Genomic DNA, 19896 nt, shown 5'->3' with positions numbered 1-19896 from the left:
CCAGATAAAACTTTATGACAACCCTGCAGTTTTATGACCACTATTAGCGATACCAGTTTTGCATTTCAGATTTATTTCATTATTTGAATCTAAGTTCCCAAGCTCATTTTTTTTTCTCGGGATTAGCATGTTGCTCACAATGCCTGAGTTTCTCATCCATCCCGTTCCATTTCAACGGTAATGGGGCAGCGCACTATTAATAGTACGATCCAGGACAGTGTTGCTTTATAGAGTGACATTGAGAACCAACACCATTACTCTCTGAAAGTTGCTACACAGGTTGCTAAGGTTGTAAAGAAGGTGAACACGAGGAATTCTGCAGATGCAGGAAATTCAAGCAACACACATCAAAGTTGTTGGTGAACGCAGCAGGCCAGGCAGCATCTCTAGGAAGAGGTACAGACGACGTTTCGGGCCGGGACCCTTCGCCAGGAAGAAAGGGTCTCGGCCCGAAACGTCGACTGTACCTCTTCCTAGAGATGCTGCCTGGCCTGCTGCGTTCACCAGCAACTTTGATGTGTGTTGCTTGTAAAGAAGGTGTATGATTATTATAGAGTCATAGAGCAATATAGCATGAGTACAGGCCTTTAACTAGAGTGCCACAGAAGTGCAACAGTTAGCAGAATATTTTATAGCAGGGGTTCCCATTCTGGGGTCCACGGACCCCTCGGTTAGTGGTGAGGGTCCATGGCATAAAAAAAAAGATCGGGAACCCCTGGTTTCCAGCATTCGTGGTAAGATCAGGGTTCAATTCCCACTGTAAGGAGTTTGCATGCTCTCTTTGTGACCATGTGGGTTTCCTCTGGGTACTGTGGTTTCTTTCCACATTCCAAAAACGTGCAGGTCAGAGTTGGTAAGTTTTGGGCATGCAATGTTGGCACTGGAAGCATGGCAACACTGGTGGGCTGCCCCGAGCACATCCTCAGACTGTGTTGGTCATTGATGCAGATGACCCAATTCACTGCAAGTTTTGATGTCATCGTCACCATCACCATGTGCCGTGTCGTACGACATGGGCGATCATGGTCTTTCCATGGCCACGATTGTTCTTGGCAAATTTTTCTACAGAAGTGGTTTGCTATTGCCTTCTTCTGGACAGCGTCTTTGCAAGACACATGACCCCAGCTATTATCAACACTCTTCATAGATTGTCTGCCTGGCGTCAGTGGTCACATAACCAGGACCTATGATCTGCACCAGCTGCTCGTACGACCATCCACCACCTGCTTCCATGGCCTCATGTGACCCTGATCACGGGGCTAAACAGGTACTACCCTTGCTCAAGAGTGACCTACAGGCTAGTGGAGGGAAAGAGTGCCTTACAGCTCCTTTAGTAGAGATGCATCTCTGGCCCACTGCCCAATGTTTCCATGTACATGTGACAAATGAAGCTAATCCTTCAGTACAGTGAGCCAGTGAGTCCATGCCAACTATGATACCTACCCCTCTCATTCCAATTTCCTGCATTCGGCCTGTATCTCTCTAAGTTCCACCCCTGCATGTACCTATCTAATTGCTTCTTTAATGAAATTATAACAGCTGCCTCAAACACTTGCTCTGGCAGCTCAATGTACTCACCACCCTCTAGTGAAAATACTGCCCATCAATCAAGCCTCAATCTTGCAGCCAATACTGTAAGACGTTCTGCGAACAGCTGCACGACTGTGGTGCCTCGGTTAAAGGCCTATTGCTCTGTGACTCAATAATAGGAAACCCTCTCTCACTGCTCTTCTCTCTGTGATCTCTGCTGCCCTCCAACCCTCCTCTTCACCTATCACCTTCCAGCTGGTCCTCCTTCCCCTCCCCCCACCTTTTTATTCTGGCATCTTTTCCCTTCCTTTCCAGTCCTGATGAATGGTCTGGGCCTGAAGTGTTAACTGTTTATTCACTTCCATAGCTGCTGTCTGACCTGCTGAGTTCCTCCAGCATTTTGTGAGTGATGCCTTGGATTTCCAGAATCTGCAGGCTTTCTCATGTTTGAGCGTGCCATATGCATTCCTTACAACCCTAACAACCAGTGCAGCAGTTTTCCGGAGTGATGGTGTTGGAACCCAAATCCCTCTCTATATCAATAATGTTATGGGTCCTGCCATAAATTTAAAATAATTTGAATTTGCTATTATAATATAATGTTAGTAATTTAATTGGTACCCTGCAGTAATATGTAAAGTCATCTTTACATAATATAATCCAGGTTCAGTTCACTGCTTCAGTGTAATACAAGATGGAGTCTGTCTTGTTACCTTGATTAGGTGTGCGGAGGAGATTGGAGGAATGTTACAGATGGGGTAATGTATGTGGTGGTTTTCCTTAAGGTGGCTATAGTTGATAACCTCCCACTACTTATTAAATGTTCCTAATGGAATGTGTCTCAAATAGCCTTTGACAACCAAGCCCAGCTCCTGGCCTTCACATGTGGCTGAGCTACGAAGCCTAGCAGAACTGTTTCAACTGACAGGAGAAGAGGCAAAGCGGGGAACTACTGGCACCTTAAAACCAGTTGCATTAGGCAGATGGGGCTTGTCGGCCATGGAAAACTCCGATCTCAAACCTCTGCTGCCTTGCGGCTATACCCACTCATGGGGAAGGCTTCAGGAGTGAATCCCGAGAAAAAATCTGGAGCTGGAATCCCTAAAGCGGTCCTACACTGAGTGCAATGCTGACTGGCAACAACTGTGACACCGCTGCTGCCAAACTATATCGGTCTCTGCCATTCCTCCGCATGCAAGTGGGTAACAGTCAGGAGAGGGAGGGGAACAGTCAGGTACTAGAGAGTACCCCTGTGGCTGTACCCCTTGACAATAAGTACTCCTGTTTGAGTACTGCTGGTGGAGGGGGGGGACAGCCTACCTGGAGGAAGTAACAGTGGCTGTGCCTGTGGCACAGAGTCTGGCCCTGTGGCTCAGAAGGATAGGCAAAGGAAGAAGGCAGTAGTGATAGAGGACTCTATAGTTAGCGGTTCAGACAGGTGATTCTGTGGATGCAGGAAAGAAACTCGGATGGTAGCTTGCCTCCCAGGTGCCAGGGTCCGGGATGTTTCAGATCGCGTCCACGATATCCTGCAGTGGGAGGGAGAACAGCCAGAGGTCGTGGTACATATTGGTACCAATGACATAGGTAAGAAAACGGAAGGGGTCTTGAAAGCAGACTACAGGGAGTTAGGAAGGAAGTTGAGAAGCAGGACTGCAAAGGTAGTAATCTCGGGATTACTGCCTGTGCCACGTGACAGTGAGTATAGGAATAGAATGAGGTGGAGAATAATTGCGTGGCTGAGGGATTGGAGCAGGGGGCATGGATTAAGATTTCTGGATCATTGGGACCTCTTTTGGGGCAGGTGTGACCTGTACAAAAAGGACGGGTTGCACTTGATTCCCAGGGGGACCAATATCCTGGCGGGAAGGTTTGCTAAGGCTACTGGGGAGAGTTTAAACCAGAATTGGTGGGGGGTGGGAACCAAACTGAAGAGACTGGGGAAGAGGCGGTTGGCTCACAAATAGAGAAAGCTTTGGGACAGTGTGTGAGGGAGGATAGGCAGGTGATAGAGAAGAGACGTGCTCAGACCGACTGTTTGAAATGTGTCTATTAGTATTGTGAACAAAGCAGATGAGCTTAGAGCGTGGATCAGTACTTGGAGCTATGATGCAGTGGCAGTTACAGAGACTTGGATGGCTCAGGGGCAGGAATGCTTATTTCAAGTGCCGGGTTTGAGATATTTTAGAAAGGACAGGGAGAGAGGCAAAAGAGGTGGGGCGTGGCACTTTTGCTCAGAGATAGTGTCACAGCTGAAGAAAAGGTAGACGCCATGGAGGGATTGTCTACAGAGTCTCTGTGGGTAGAGGGTAGGAACAGGATGGGGTCAATAACTTTACTGGGTGATTTTTTATAGGCCACCCAATAGTAACAGGGATATTGAGGAGCAGGTAGGGAAACAGATCCTGGAAAGTTGTAATAATAACAGAGTTGTCGTGATGGGAGATTTTAATTTCCCAAATATCGATTGGCATCTCCCTAGAGCAAGGGATTTAGATGGAGTGGAGTTTGTGAGGTGTGTTCAGGAAGGTTTCTTGACACAATATGTAGATAAGCCTACAAGAGGAGAGACTGTACTTGATTTGGCATTGGGAAATGAATCTGGTCAGGTGTCAGATCTCTCAGTGGGAGAGCATTTTGGAGATAGTGATCATAATTCTATCTTCTTTACAATAGCATTGGAGAGAGATAGGAACAGACAAGTTAGAGAAGCAATTAATTGGAGTAAGGCGAATTATGATGTTATCAGGCAGGAAATTGGAAGCGTAGATTGGGAACAATTGTTCTCAAGGAAGAGTACGGAAGAAATGTAGCAAATGTTCAGGAAATATTTGTGTGGAGTTCTGCATAGGTACGTACCAATGAGACAGGGAAGTTATGGTAGGGTACAGGAACTGTGCTGTACAAAGGCTGTGGTAAATCTAGTTAAGAAGAAAAGAAAAGGTGCAGAAAGCTAGGTAATGTTAGAGATCTGAAAGATTATAAAGCTAACAGGAAGGAGCTTAAGAAGGAAATTAGGAGAGCCAGAAGGGGCTATGAGAAGGCCATGGTGGGCAGGATTGAGGAAAATCCCAAGGCATTCTACAAGTAACTGAAGAGAAAGAGGATAAGACATGAAAGAATAGGACCTATCAAGTGTGACCATGGGAAAGTGTGTATGGAATCAGAGGAAACAGCAGAGGTACTTAATGAATACTTTACTTCAGTATTCACTATGGTAAAGGACCTTGGTGATTGTAGTGATGACTTGAAGCAGACTGAAAAGCTTGAGCGTGTAGATATTAAGAAAGAGGATGTGCTGGAGCTTTTGGACAGCATCAAGTTGGATAAGTCACCAGGACTGGATGAGATGTACCCCAGGCTACTGTGGGAGGTGAGGGAGGAGATTGCTGAGCCTCTGGCGATGATCTTTGCAACATCAATGGGGACGGGAGAGGTTTCGGAGGATTGCAAATGTTGTTCCTTTATTCAAGAAAGGGAGTAGAGATAGCCCAGGAAATTATAGACTCAGTGAGTCTTACCTCAGTGGTTGGCAAGTTGATGGAGAAGATCCTGAGGGGCAGGATTTATGAACATTTGGAGAGGTATAATATGATTAGGAATAGTCAGCTTGGCTTTGTCAAAGGCCTTACAAGCCTGATTGAATTTTTTGAGGATGTGACTAAACACATTGATGAAGGCAGAGCAGTAGATGCAGTGTATATGGATTTCAGTAAGGCATTTGATAAGGTACCCCATGCAAGTCTTATTGAGAAAGTAAGGAGGCATAGGATCCAAGGGGACATTGCTTTGTAGATCCAGAACTGGCTTGCCCACAGAAGGCAAAGAGTCGTTGTAGATGGGTCATATTCGGCATGGAGGTCGGTGACCAGTGGTGTGCCTCAGGGATCTGTTCTGGGACCTTACTCTTCATGATTTTTATAAATGACCTGGATGAGGAAGTGGAGATGTGTTAGTAATTTTGCTGATGACACAAAGGTTGAAGGTGTTGTGGATAGTGTGGAGGGCTGTCAGAGGGTATAGCAGGACATTGATAGAATGCAAAACTGGGCTGAAAAGTGGCAGATGGAGTTCAACCCAGATAAGTGTGAAGCGGTTCATCTTGGTAGGTTAAATATGATGGCAGAATATAGTATTAATGGTAAGAATCTTGGCAGTGTGGAGGATCAGAGGGGTCTTGGGGTCTGAGTGCATAGGATGCTCAAAGCAGCTGCGCAGGTTGACTATGTGGTTAAGAAGGCATACGGTGTATTGGCCTTCATCAATGGTTGAATAGAACTTAGGAGCCGAGAGGTAATGTTGCAGCTATATAGGACCCTGGTCAGACCCGACTTGGAGTACTGTACTCAGTTCTGGTCACCTCACTACAGGAAGGATGTGGAAACAATAGAAAGGGTACAGAGGAGATTTACAAAGATGTTGCCTGAATTGGCAAGCATGCCTTATGAAAACAGATTGAGTGAAGTTGGCCTTTTCTCCTTGGAGCGACGGAGGATGAGAGGTGACCTGATAGAGGTGTATAAGATTATGAGAGGCATTGATTGTGTGAGTAGTCAGAGGCTTTTTCCCAGGGCTGAAATGGTTGCCAAAAGAGGACACAGGTTTAAGCTGCTGGGGAGTAGGTACAGAGGGGATGTCAGGGGTAAGTTTTTTTACGCAGAGAGTGGTGAGTGCGTGGAATGGGTTTCCGGCAATGGTGGTGGAGGCGGATACGATAGGGTCTTTTGAGACACTTTTGGATAGGTATGTGGAGCTTAGAAAAATAGAGGGCTATGGGTAAGCCTAGTAATTTCTAAGGTAGGGACATGTTCGGCACAACTTTGTGGGCCGAAGGGCCTGTATTGTGCTGTAATCTTTCTATGTTTCTATGTTTCTATGCATTAGCTGCATGAAGAGAGGGAGCCTTCTGCATGGGCAACGGCCTCCCCTCCACATTGTGCCATCCTGGCTTGTGTATCACATAGACCACTCGGACAGAATGTGCATTGTCGGCCCCGAGCAATGGAGGGTCTCAACGGGTGTGTGTTGATAGGGTCATTGCTCTAGTCCAATCACATACCTTTACCCCCTACTCCTGGTCTTCAATTGGACCCCTAGATGGATGAAAGCACCTAATAATTTAGGATAGCATCAGAGTGGGAAGATTGGGGTAAGATGAGAAAGAGTTCATCAAGGCACTCAGCCTTTTTTTTTCCCCCGGAGATGAGCTGGTAGGGTAATTAGTTGCCCCTGGGGAGGCTATATTGCAGAACTGGAGTTGAGGCCAGCATGGTAGCTTGGCGGTTAGCATAGCACTGCACAGCACTAGCGATTGGAAGATCTGGCTTCAATTTGCATGAATGTCTCTTAGGAGTTTGTACATTTTCCCAACGTCCGTGTGGGTTTCCTCCAGGTACTTGAGCTTCCACCCACATTCTGAAGTCATACTTGTTAGGGTTAGTAAATCATGGGCTATGTTGGTGCTGGAAATATGGCAACACTTGTGGGCTACCCCCAGCACATCCTTGGACCATATTGGATGCAAACAACGCACTTTACTGAAATTTTTGATATTTTGATGGACATGTGACAAAATTTATATAATTGCTAATCTTTAGGTTTTAAGGAAGTAAAGTTACTGGGAAATAAGTTTGTCTTTTTCACACTGGTGGTTTGTCAGTTTTTGTGTGTAAGTTTTCATTCATCCTATTGTACTTCTTTGTTTTACCGTGAATTCTATTGTATGTTTTGTGTCATGTCATATGCTGGGGGTAGTGTCTTGACCATGATTGTAATTGACAATTTTTTCTACAAAAATGGTTTGCCGTTGCCTTCTTCTGGACTGTGTCTTTACAAGATGGGTAGCCCCAGCCATTATCAATACTCTTCAGAGATTGTCTGCCTGGTGTTAGTGGTTGCATAGGCAGAACTTGTGATATGCACCAGCTGCTCATACGACCATCCACCACCTGCTCCCATGGCATCATGCGACCCTGATTGAGGGGGCTAAGCAGGTGCTACACCTTGCCCAAGGGTGACCCTACAGACTAGCAGAGAGAAGGAGTGCCTCACACATCCTTTGGTAGAGACCTATCTCCACCCTGACACTCCTGTGAATGCCTGCAAGAAAATGATATAGACACATGACTTTGATAATAAATTTACTTTGACTTTACTTTGCTCTGATTTAAGCAACTCTTATAAAGACACCTGGAAGATAAAGGAATGGACAGCTATATAGGAGGGAAGGGTTAGATTGATTAAAAGGGTTAGATTAGTTAAAAGGTCAGCCCAGCATCATGGGGGGAAAGCCCTGGACTGTGCTGTAGTTTTCTAGTCATGTTCTATTTATCAACCCCTACCACACAGAGCGTGGTGGGTACATGGAATGCACTGCCATGGGTGGTAGTAGAGGCAGATACATCAGGGATTTTTTAGGTCATAAGATCATAAGATATAGGAGCAGAATTTCACTATTTGGCCCATCGGGTCTGCTCAGTTGTTTCATCATGGCTGATGCAATTTTTCTCTCAGCCCCAATCTCCTGCCTTCCCGCCATATCCCTTCATGCCCTGACCAATCAAGAATCTATCAACCTCTGCTTTAAATATACATAAAGGCTTGGTTTCCATAGGTGTCTCCACAGGAACCATCAAAAGCTCTTCATAACACAAGCCATTCAATCCTGGAATCATTTTCACAAACCTCTTTTGAACCCCTTCCATTTTCAGCACACCCTTTCTAAGATAAGGGGCCACAACTGTTCACAATGCTCCAAGTGAGGCCTCACCAGTGATTTATAAAGTCTCAATATTACATCCTTGCTTTCATATTCTAGTCCTCTTGAAATGAATGCTGGCATTGCATTTGCCTTCCTCACCATGGACTCAACCTGCAAATTAACCTTTAGCGCAGCCTGCACAAGGACTCCCAAGTCCCTTTATGTCTCAATTTTGTTTTGTATTTTCTCTCCATTTAGAAAAATAGTCAACCCTTTCATTTCTTCTACCAAAGTGCATGACCATACTCTTCCTGACACTATATTCCATCTGCCATTTCTTTGCCAACATAAGAGATTCTTAGATAGACAAATGGAGGGCTATGTAGGAGGGAGAGGGTAAATTGCTCTTGGAGTAGGTTAAAAGGTTGACACAACATAGTGGATTATAGGGTATGCACTGAACTGTCATGTTTAATGGTCTATTGTCACCTTGTGGTCTGCGGGAGCTGCCTGTGCACAAATTGAAAGCTGCATCTCTTCCATTGCAACAATGGCTACACTACAGAAAAGCAGCTTCTCTGGATGGAAGGGACTGCAGGTATCCTGAGACCATCCCTTTCCGTGCCTTTCACTCCTTCCAACCAACACAACTGCCATACGAGTAAAGTGTCTACCTGGAATCGTCGCATGTCCCTGGGATTACCAGCGTTTTTCAAACAGTTCTGATTGCACTTGAGGAAGAATTTTAGGAAGAACCTGCAAAGAGGAAATCAGACATAGGTTAGTGTGAGGAGGTTCAGCAGAAAGAATGAACACAGCACACGGTCTCTCTGCTCAGCTTCAACATAAAGCTGAATGAAGTATAACATGCTTCAATATGTATTATTGCAGTCACAAGAGTAGTCCGTTCCGCCTTCAAACTTCAAAGTTCAAAATAAGTTTCTTATGAAAGTATACATATGACACCATATACAACACTGAGATTCTTTTTCTTGCAGGCATTCACAGTAGATACAAAGAAATTCAATCGAATCAATGAAAATCATGCTTTGCTGCACGTTTGACTGCTTGGTGGAGGGCGCAGATGCTTTTTTACTGGTGGGGAGGGTTCGTCGCTTTGCTTCTGTTTATTCTTGGGAGGGAGGAGCCCAGGGAGGGGCTTTGGGGTTCTAACATTTAACTGTCATTCATTCTTTGGGGCATTCCTCTGCTTTTGTGGATGTTTGTGAAGAAAAAGAATTTCAGGATGTATATTGTATACATTTCTCTGACATTAAATTGAACATACTGAACTTATTGAAGAACTACCCACAAACAAAAGCTGACAAACAATCAATGTGGAAAAGAAGATAAACAGTGAAAATTTAAAAAAAATCAAGTAATAATAATAATAAATAACTTAATAATATCAAGAATATGAGTTGCTCAGTACTGTTCAAAAGACTTAGGCCCATATATATAGCTTGGGTGCCTAAGGTTTTTGTATTGTACTGTAGCAATTTTGATGCTGCCACAAAAAAAACATATTTCATGACATATGTGAGTAATGATAAACCTGATTCTGATCTGGGTCTCTGTTGTGGACTGAGAGTGGGAAGGAGGCAGGGAGAGGGGAATCATGTTTGGGAACAGGGGAAGGGAGAGGGGAGGGCGCAGGAAGCAACAGAGAGACATTTTGTAAAGATCAATAAACCAATTATTTGGAATCAAATGACCTTCCCTGGTGCCTCAGGGCTGGGTGTGTCTGCACACGTGACCCCCACCCTGCCCGGCCCATCTTTCTCTGCCACCTGTATCACACGCTTCCCGCGGTGCTCCACCCTTACCATTCCCAATAGCCTTTGCTCCCACCAGAGTTACAATTTTGCTTTCTGCTCCACATTGACAAATACAGTACTGTGCAAAAGTCTTAGACATCCGATGTGCCTAAGACTTTTGCGCAGTCCTGTAGCCAGTGACTGGTTACTACATTACAACAAAACCTTCCCAACTACTATAATTTGCTTTTAGATTTATAAGGTTGTGGAAGAAGCTACGTAAATACAAGTCTTTCTTGCGCCTCCACAAAGACAAATCACGAGCTAACACAATCTGCACATTGCCACTCTGTGATGCTGTAATGTGGGTTTGTGCTGACACACAAACACCTAGCATCCTAAGCAAGAGGAGAGAACCATCCTAAAGCTCTTTGAAGGCCCGAACACATGGCCAGCAAAACATTTTTTATAAAAGGAGTGTTATAAACAGGGTGTATATTTAGTCCCATGCTGAGTAATCATATATCGTGTCTGTCTAAAACTCTGGTTAGGTCACACTTCTCACTCTCATCAGGGAAGAGACTACGCAGCATCCATGCCAGGACCACCAGACTCAATAACAGTTCCTTCCCCCAAGCCGTCAGGCTGATCAACACCTCCAGCCATTAACCCATGTCTCCACACTCCTCACCACCACTACTTAACCACTTCCTGGTACAGTCACCTTATATGCAGACACTCCTGTACCTAGCATCACTTTATGTACATAAAGTCCTTCCAGATGCTGTGGTTGGAAACATCTGCGACGATGGGGTCCACGCCTTCAAGAGTCGAGTGCACAAACACATATCATCTCTGGGAGGGAAGTCACATGCTTCTTCATAAGCTATCACGAAGGGGACCAGAACAGCAGTGCTTGATTGTTGGTAGGTAGGGTTAATACCTGACTTTCAAGAGCACTTATGAGTTATGTTCCGGCTGAACTTAGTCCTTAAACTGCTGGAGAACAGTGTGGAAAGAACAGGTTCAGTTTTCTCCCGGTAGGGATTAGTTTTTAGTTCCAAGTGCTCCTGTCACGTTTTGTCACCCTGCAACCTTATCCTTTAATTTCTTTCAATTATGGAGGACAGCAAGTGTGTAAATGTCTCTCTCCAGCAGACTTCATCATGATCATCATGACTCCAGTATTTCTACTATTTGTTAATTGTACGTGATTTTTTTGTGTTCTATCGCTGAGCAGCAGTGAACCATCTGATTGGCCTATCAGAGTTCTCTTTGGGAACTAGTTGACTTGATCAGCATTTCTGATCTGGCCATTGTTCACGATTGCATTTAATAAAAAAAATATATAATCAGTCTCGGTATACATACAAAGATGTATAAATCTTATGTACTTATATTTGTCTTTTTGTGTTCTTTATATTTCTTGTGTTTTTTATGCTGCATCAGATCCAGAGTAACAATTATTTCATTCTCCTTTACACCTATATACTGATGACTGACAATCTTGAATTTAGAGTATTGCATTCAATTGTGGTCCCATTATTATAGGAAGGACATGGAGGCATTGGAGAGGATGCAGAGGAGGTTTTCCAGGATGCCCCCTGGTTGGTAGGACAAGTGAAATGAGGAGAAGTTGGACAAGATGGAGATAGAGAGACAGTGGGGTGTAGATGTCTCTGTGGAACAGAGATGAGGTGGAATTTCTTAAACTAGAGGGTGGTGAATCTGTGGAACTAATTGCCACAGACAGCTGTGGAGGCCAAATCATTGGGCATATTTAAAGCAGAAGTTGATAGGTTCTTGATTAGTAAGGGTATCAATGGTTATGGGGAGAATGGGGCTGAGAGGGATAATAAATAAACCATGGTGGAGTAGTCTCAAAGTTCAAAGTACATTTATTACCAAAGCACACATATGTCACCATATACAACCCTGAGATTCATTGTCTTGCGTGCATACACAATAAATCCATAGAATAATAACCATAACAGAATCAATGAAAGACCACACCAACCAGCGGGCAAAAGACTACAAACTGTACCAATACAAAATAAATAATTTTTATAGCCCTTAGGGTTTATTGGTTCTGGGAACATTTCAATGATGGGCCAAGTGAAGGTGAGTGAAATTATTCCTCTGGTTCAGGAGCTTGACTGATGGTTGATTAACTCGATTAGCTGAATGGCCTAATTCTGCTCCTATGTCTTATTATCTGATGGTGATTTTTCTGTAGTGGCGGAAGGTGAGGGGAAATTTGATTGAAGTTGATAAGATTATGAGAGGCATAGATCAGAGTTGACAGCCAGTATCTTTTTCCCAGGATTGAAATACTTAGTACTCGAGGGTATGTATTTAAAGTGACGGGGGGATATACATAGAACAGCGCAGCACAGTATAGGCCCTCAGCCCATAAAGTTGCGCGGAGCTTTTAACCTATTCTAAGATCAAGCTAGCCCTTCCCTCCTACAAGCTCTTCACTTTTCTGTCAACTACATGCCTTTTTTAAACGTCTCTAATGTATCTACCACCACCCCTGACAGGGCATTCCACACTCCCAGCACTCTCTGCGTAAAAAGCCTACCTCTGACATTTCCTCCAATTACCTTAAAATTATGCCCCCCTGGGAAATAAGTCTTTGGCTGTCCGCTCTATCCATGCCTCTTTTCATCTTGTGCAGCTCTATCGAGTAACCTCTTCTCCTTCACTCCAAAGAGAAAAACTTCTAGCTCAGTCAGACCATCCTCATAAGACAAGGTCTCCAATCCAGGCAGGAAACACCCTGGTAAGTCTTCTCTGCAGCCTCTCCAAAGTGCAGGTTTTTATACAGAGATTGGCTGGGGCCTGAACGGGCTGTCTGGACATGTGGTAAATGAAGATCAGCCAGAAGGACAGAGGTATTGATACCAGTGTACTGAAGGAGGCCAACAGGAACAGCATCTCCACCAGTGTGGATAAAGCAACACCACCTCTGATGGATAGGCCATGCACGGCAGACAGTGAGGAGGGTTGTGCTTGTGATGGATCTGGCTGAGTCTCGGCTGCTTCTTGTGATCCACGACTGGCTTGCTCCCCTCCAGGTTACTAAGCACGCTGACCTGTCTACAGAGCAGCAAGATAGATAGATAGACATGCTTTATTGATCCTGAGGGAAATTGGGTTTCATTACAGTTGCACCAACCAAGAATAGAGTATAAATTCAATATACGCTTCCAGTCTCAGTGAAACTAACAAACCATGTGCTGCATATCTCGAACATAGGATGTTGAACAGGCCATCACCCTGCAGGCCCTTCAGTCCAAGATGTTGTGCTAAAGTAATTAATCTAATGACTTCTAATCAATCTAATCCCTCTTCCCCACACTTTGACCATATCCCTCACTTTTCTGCATATCGATCTGCCAGCCTAGGGGTCTCTTAAAACACTCCTCTGCTACCTGCCTTTTGAGTGGTGCAATCACTCAAGTCACATATGATGTTCTCCTAAACCAGGGGCTCCCAACCTGGGGTCCATGGATGCCTTCCTTAACGGCATTGGTCCATGGCATCAAAAAGGTTGGGAACTGCTGCCCTAAAGGTTTGTATATTGGTGGGTCTTCAGGTGGCTGTAGACTCCAGTCGGGGATTCACGTATTCTGGTAACAGTGTGGACACGAGAAAGTGGTGGTTGGCCTTTCGGTTGTTCACTCTCTCCTTTCAGAGCTGCCTTTGGCTCTCAGCAGCACAGTGGAGGTCGCTCCCACATACCGCAGCTCCCTTTTAGATTTTAGATCATGAAGACACGCAGTCCTCTTTTATTGTCATTTAGTAATGCATGCATTAAGAAATGATACATTATTTCCTCCGGTGTGATATCACAAAACACAGGACAGACCAAGACTGAAAAAACTGACAAAACCACATGTTACGTACCCCGTAACTGGGTTGCCAAACCAGCAGAAATGGATCACTCAGTTGGAGTCTGGATTACTAGAACTAAGAAAGTTTTATTAAAGAAACAAGCAACACAGTACTCTAATCAAAAGGATAATAAATGCAAGGGTTCAGCAATGATAAACACACATGTACACAGAATTAAGATAACAGGATCAATCAAGCTCTATCGTTGCCTAGGGGTAAATGACCAGTTTCAAAGTGACGCAAAGTTCAGTTCAATTTAGTTCAGTTCAGTTCGCAGTAATCGCAGCCGTGGGAGATGGACAGTGTGGGGGGAAGGAGAGAGAGAGCAAAACGAATGAATATTCAAAACGACTTCCACACAGACCTTCGCAGTCAGCTTTCGGGCGAGTCCTTTGTGATGTCATCTGAGTTCACCGACCGTGACCCCTCCGTTTCCAGATACGATCGTTTCTCTGCGGTGAACCCGGCACCCAGGCAAGGGTGGACACACACCAGGTTCCCGCCGATTGTGCCTTTCCACCCTGTGCGTCTATGGCCCGGTACTTCCCACCGACTTGTGAGAGGCGCACCGCTTCCAGGGTCTCGTTACCTCGGGTGTCGTGTGTGTCCTGCCTTAGCAAACCTGTCCCTTTTTATCCCCCTGCTGGGGTATCGCCTGTCCATCACTTCAAACAGTTCAGGGTTCAAAGGGGGAGCCGATCTTGACAGCTCTCCTTCCGTTACTCTCTCCTGTCCCTTCATTAACATCTCCAAATGCTGCTCCATTGCTTTCCTTATCTTTCTCTCTCCTGAAGACAGGTGGCAAACCAATTGCTGATCCCACTGGTGCCAGCACAGGACAGCTAACATCTTAATCTATGTGTATTCTTGTCACACACATAATTATAACTTATAGTTACAACAGTGCAACAATACCATAACTTGATGAAGAAGTCCATGAGTACAGTACAGTTCAAAGTTTCTCAAATGACCCACATCTCACGCAGACGGGAGAAGGAAGAAAAACTTTCCCTGCCATGCCGACCACAATCCGACTCTGAGTCATCCGAAAACTTTGAGCTCTGATCAGCTCTCAGACACCAAGTACTGAGTGCCATCTCTGTCGAAACGATTCGACCTCCTTCTCGGTCGCCAAATGCAGGCAAGGCCGGGGATTTTGAGGCCTACCCTCCAAAAGATTCCCGACCACACAGTAACGACAGCAGCGAACAGGCATTTCAGAAATTTCTCCAGATATTCCTCTGTGCTTTCACGTCCATTCTCTATCAAATCAGAATTGTCCACAGTCCCTATTTAACAGATACGATATCATTTTTCACCGGAGGGCTGCGCACACACAGGCGCGCCACCATGTTCTCCTCCTGCCGAAGGATTTCTCTTGAACAGATTTCCTCAAGATGTATCTATTAAGAGCAATGTTTTCCCAGTTTTTAAGAGATTCAAGAGGTTCAAGGTTGTTTAATGTCATTTCTAGTGCACAGGTGTAAAGAGAATGAAATAACTGTTACTCCGGATCTGGTACCGCACAGAAAGAAACACTATAAGATAAAGAGCACCCATAAAAATAAAAATAGCACAATAAATATGTGGCCCTATGTTGGATGGGGTCGACCATGAATGTTGTGTCCTAGCTGTTTAAATCAATACACAAGCCAGGGGTGTACACGATGGAGAACAAGCTGTTGCCTATGCACCAGGCTCCACAACTCCAAGCAGCTGATGAACCCAAAGGAACAGCAGAGACCAATGCAGTTTGCGTGTTACCAGTCAGCATTGAACTCAATGTAGAACTGTCTTAGGGACTCCGGATTTTTCTTTGGGATTTACTCCTGAAGCCTTCCCCATGAGTGAGTACTGCTGCAAAACAATGGGAGGTTGGATATCAGAGTTTTCCTTCTCTTTCTCATCTTTATGTATAAATACACAAGATAGCTTAAATATATAGGTTGATTGTATGGATATAAAGTGATACTAGGCTCAGGATGTCTGTTCATACAGTGCAATATAATGTCGGTTAATGAAGTGTAGATGTAATTTGAATTTCTTCAGGCTGATTATGAGGTTATCTTTGAAGTGTCTCCTTTGCCCACCAGGGGCAGATTGACCTTCCTTCAGCAGAGGATAAAGAATCTGCTTGGAGAGATGTGAGTCATCCCACTGACTGCAATTTTGCCCTATCATCTGCCTGTCCTTCCTCACAGTCTCACTACACACTACATCTAATTGTATACCACCTGACCCATTGTCAGGATGCTGTTCATTGACTATAGCTCAGCATTTAATACCATCATTCCCACAATCCAGATTAAGAAGTTGCAGAACCTGGCCCTCTGTACCTCCCTCTGCAACTGGATGTTCGACTTTCTAACCAGAGGACCACAGTCTGTGTGGATTGGTGGTAACATATCCTCCTTACTGACGATCAAAACTGGCGCACTTCAGGGGTGTATGCTTAGCCCACTGCTCTACTCTCTGTATACACATGACTGTGTGGCTAGGCATAGCTCAAATACCATTTACAAGTTTGCTGACAATACAACCATTGTTGGTAGAATTGCAGGTGGTGACAAGAGGGCGTACAGGAGTGAGATATGCCAACTAGTGGAGTGGTGCTGCAGCAACAACCTGGCACTCAATGTCAGTAAGACGAAAGAGCTGATTATGGACTTCAGGAAGGGTAAGACGAAGGAACACATACTAATCCTCATAGAGGGATCAGAAGTAGAGATGGTGAGCAGCTTCAAGTTCCTGGGTGTTAAGATCTCTGAAGATCTCACCTGGTCCCAACATATTGATGTAGTCATAAAGAAGGCAAGACAGCAGCTATACTTTATTCCGAACTTGAAGAGATTTGACATCTCTTCAAATACACTCAAAAACTTCTATAATTGTACTGTGGAGAGCATTCTGACAGGCTGTATCACTGTCTGGTATGGAGGGGTTACTGCACAGGACCAAAAGAAGCTGCAGAAAGTTGTAAATCTAGTCAGCTCCATCTTGGGCACTAGCCTACAAAGTACCCAAGACATCCTTAGGGACCGGTGTCTCAGAAAGGCAGCATCCATTATTAAGGACTTCCAGCACCCAGGGCATGCCCTTTTCTCACTGTTACCATCAGATTGGAGATCCAGAAGCCTGAAGGCACACACTCAGCGATTCAGGAACAGCTCCTTCCCCTCTGGCATCCAATTCCTGAATGGACATTGAAGTTTAGGACACTACCCAACTTTATTTGATACATTCTGTTTTTGCACATTTTTAAAATCTATTCAATATACATAATTGATTTACTTGTTTATTTATTATTATGTTTTTTTTTCTCTCTCTGCTAGATTATGTATTGCATTGAACTGCTGCTGCTAAGTTAACAAATTTCACGTCACGTGCCGGTGATAATAAACTTGATTCTGATTCAGCCCTGTCACTCCGGTTCACATCTCCCTGCCAAGTTAGTTTAAAACCCTCCCCAATGGCCCTAGCAAACCTGTCCTCAAGGATATTGGTCCACCTTGGGTTCAGGTGTAACCCGTCCCTTTTGTACAGCTCATACCTTCTTTAGACGAGATGCCAATGATCCAGAAATTTGAAGCGCTGCCCCCTGCACCAGTTCCTCAGCCACACATTCATCTGCCAAATTATCCTATTCTTACCCTCACTGGCACGTGGCACAGGCAGCAATCTACAGATTACTACCCTGGAGGTGCTGCTTTTCAGCTTTCTAGCAAACCCGCTGTATTTTCTCTTCAGGACTTCCTCCCTTTTCCTACTTATATCATTGGTGCCCATATGTAACAAAACTTCTGGCTGTTCACCTTCCCCCTTGAGAATGCCAGAAGCTGATCTGAGATGCCCCTAACCCTGCCATTTTGGAGGCAACATACCATCTGGATGTCTCTTTCACACCCACAGAATCTCATGTTTACTGCTCTAACTATGAATCTCCTATCACTACTGCTCTCCTCTTCTCCCATCTTCCCTTCTGAGCCACGGTGCCAAAGTCTGTGCCAGAGACCTGGTCATTGTGGCTCACTCTGGTAGGTCGACCCCCTCAATAGTAAACAAAGTGGTATACTTATAATGAGAGGAACGGCCACATGCATACTCTGCACTGGCTGTCCATTTTCTTTCTCTCTCCTGACAATCAGCCAGATACCTACTTCCTGCAACTGAGGTGTGGCTACCCCCTCGTAGCTCCTGCTAACACCTCCTCAATTTCCCATATGAGTCGAAGGTCATCGAGCTGCACCTCCAGTTCCTTCACACATTCTCTGAGGAGCTGCAGCTTGGTGCACCCGGTGCAGATGTGATTGTCCAGGAAGCTGGAGGTCTCCCAGAACTCCCACCTTACACAAAGAACACAACACAACCCCTGGAGCTATTCTTCCTGCACTAACTGCGTGCTACAAGACGGGAAATGAAGAAGAAACTCACCCAAGCCTGTTAATCCAAAGTATCCCCACTCTAACACTGGCTCACTCACACAATGGCCACTCCACTTGTCCCTACCTTACTTATTTTTATCCATCCCTGCTAATGAATTGTAGGAAGAAGCTGAAAGCCAGTGAACACTACCCTTTAAATCACTCACCCAACCTTTGGTTCCTTAAGGTTGTTATAGCTCATGGTGGTAATGCCGAAAAGCTTCCACTACCTATGAAAAGCTCCCAATGGTGTGTGCCTCAAATATCCTCTGACAACCAAGTCTAGCTCCTGGCTACTAAGCTCAGCGGAACCATTTCTACTGCCAGGAGAAGGGGCAAAGGTGGGTTTCCTGGCACCTTAAAACCAGTCGCTTCAGGCAGATGGGTCTCATCAGCCGTGGCTGGCAGCTCACTTTGGAGAAGGAAAACAGAACTCAAACCTCTGCTGCCTTGCGGCTATACCCACTCATGGGAAAGGCTTCAGGAGTAAACCCCAAGGGAAAAATCTGGATCTGGAGTCTCTGAGGCAGTCCTGCATTGGGTTCAGCACTGACTGGCAACTGTATCAGTCTCTGCCGCTCCTTTAAGTTCATTGGATGTGTGGAGAGGGGGAGTTTGCTCTCCGTATTGTACTGCCTTGACTTGTGCATCTAGACAGCTTGGACACAACATCCATGGTCGACACTGACTGACGGAGGCCTCACTCACTCACCCCTACCTGTGTGGAACCTTCACTTGGCTTTCATTGTGGCGCCAGAAAGAAATTCCATGAATGGATAAGCAAAGAAGGCGGGAGGAGAAGATGGCGACGCGACGCAGAGCACGCTGCTCTCCAGTGAAATGATGTCGTATTTGTAAGTAGGATGCCGTGCACAATTCTGATTTGATGGAGACAGAAATGAGAAGCACAGAGGAACATCTGGAGAAACTTTTGAAACGCCCAATTCACTGCCGCTGCTACTGTGCGATCGCGAATCTCCGGAGGTAAGGCCCCAGAATCCCCAGCTTTGCCTGCTACTGGCGACCGAGGCTGGGGTCGAAGCGTTCGGCAGAGATGGTGCTCGGTACTCAGTGTCGGAGGGCTGATCGGAGTTTGAAGTTTTCTGACGACTCAGAGTCAGACTGTGGTCGGGCATGGCAGGGTGAGTTTTCTTTCTTTTCCCATCTGCGTGAGATGTGGGACTTTCAAGAGACTTTGAACTTTTTTACTGCGCCCATGGCCTGTTCTTCATCAAGTTATGGTATTGTTGCACTGTTGTAACTATATATTATAATTATGTGTTTTTTTTCAGTTTTTCTGTCTTGGTCTGTCCTGTGTTTTTATGATATCACACCGGAGGAATATTGTATCATTTCTTAATGCATGCATTACTAAATGACAATAAAAGAGGACTGCGTGTCCTCATAATCTAATCTAAAAATCTAAAAGTACTGTATAAATAGTCATTGATTTAGAGATACAGCACAGAACAGGTCCTTCAGTTCCAACGAGCCATACCATCCAGTAGCCCACCTATTTAACCTTACCTGAATCACAGGACAATTTAAAATGACCAATTAACCAATTAACCCATATGTTTTTGGATTG

The 19896-nt window shown here is 45.0% G+C and overlaps 1 protein-coding gene across 4 annotated transcripts in view; it reads right to left on the bottom strand.

The window, feature by feature from the left end:
- The window catches only part of LOC140196863 (transcription factor COE3-like), a 498386-nt gene that overhangs the window by 151261 nt on the left and 327229 nt on the right, over positions 1 to 19896 (bottom strand). For all 4 annotated transcript variants that reach the window (XM_072256750.1, XM_072256751.1, XM_072256752.1 and 1 more), the window contains exon 7: positions 8905 to 8986. In XM_072256750.1, coding sequence (XP_072112851.1) covers positions 8905 to 8986 — 82 coding nt within the window. The remainder of the gene's footprint in view (positions 1 to 8904; positions 8987 to 19896) is intronic.

Source organism: Mobula birostris, chromosome 4 (assembly GCF_030028105.1).
Source record: "Mobula birostris isolate sMobBir1 chromosome 4, sMobBir1.hap1, whole genome shotgun sequence".
NCBI lineage: Eukaryota > Metazoa > Chordata > Chondrichthyes > Myliobatiformes > Myliobatidae > Mobula > Mobula birostris.
Note: the sequence above shows the minus strand (reverse complement) of the source record. Positions and strands in the feature narration are given on the sequence as shown.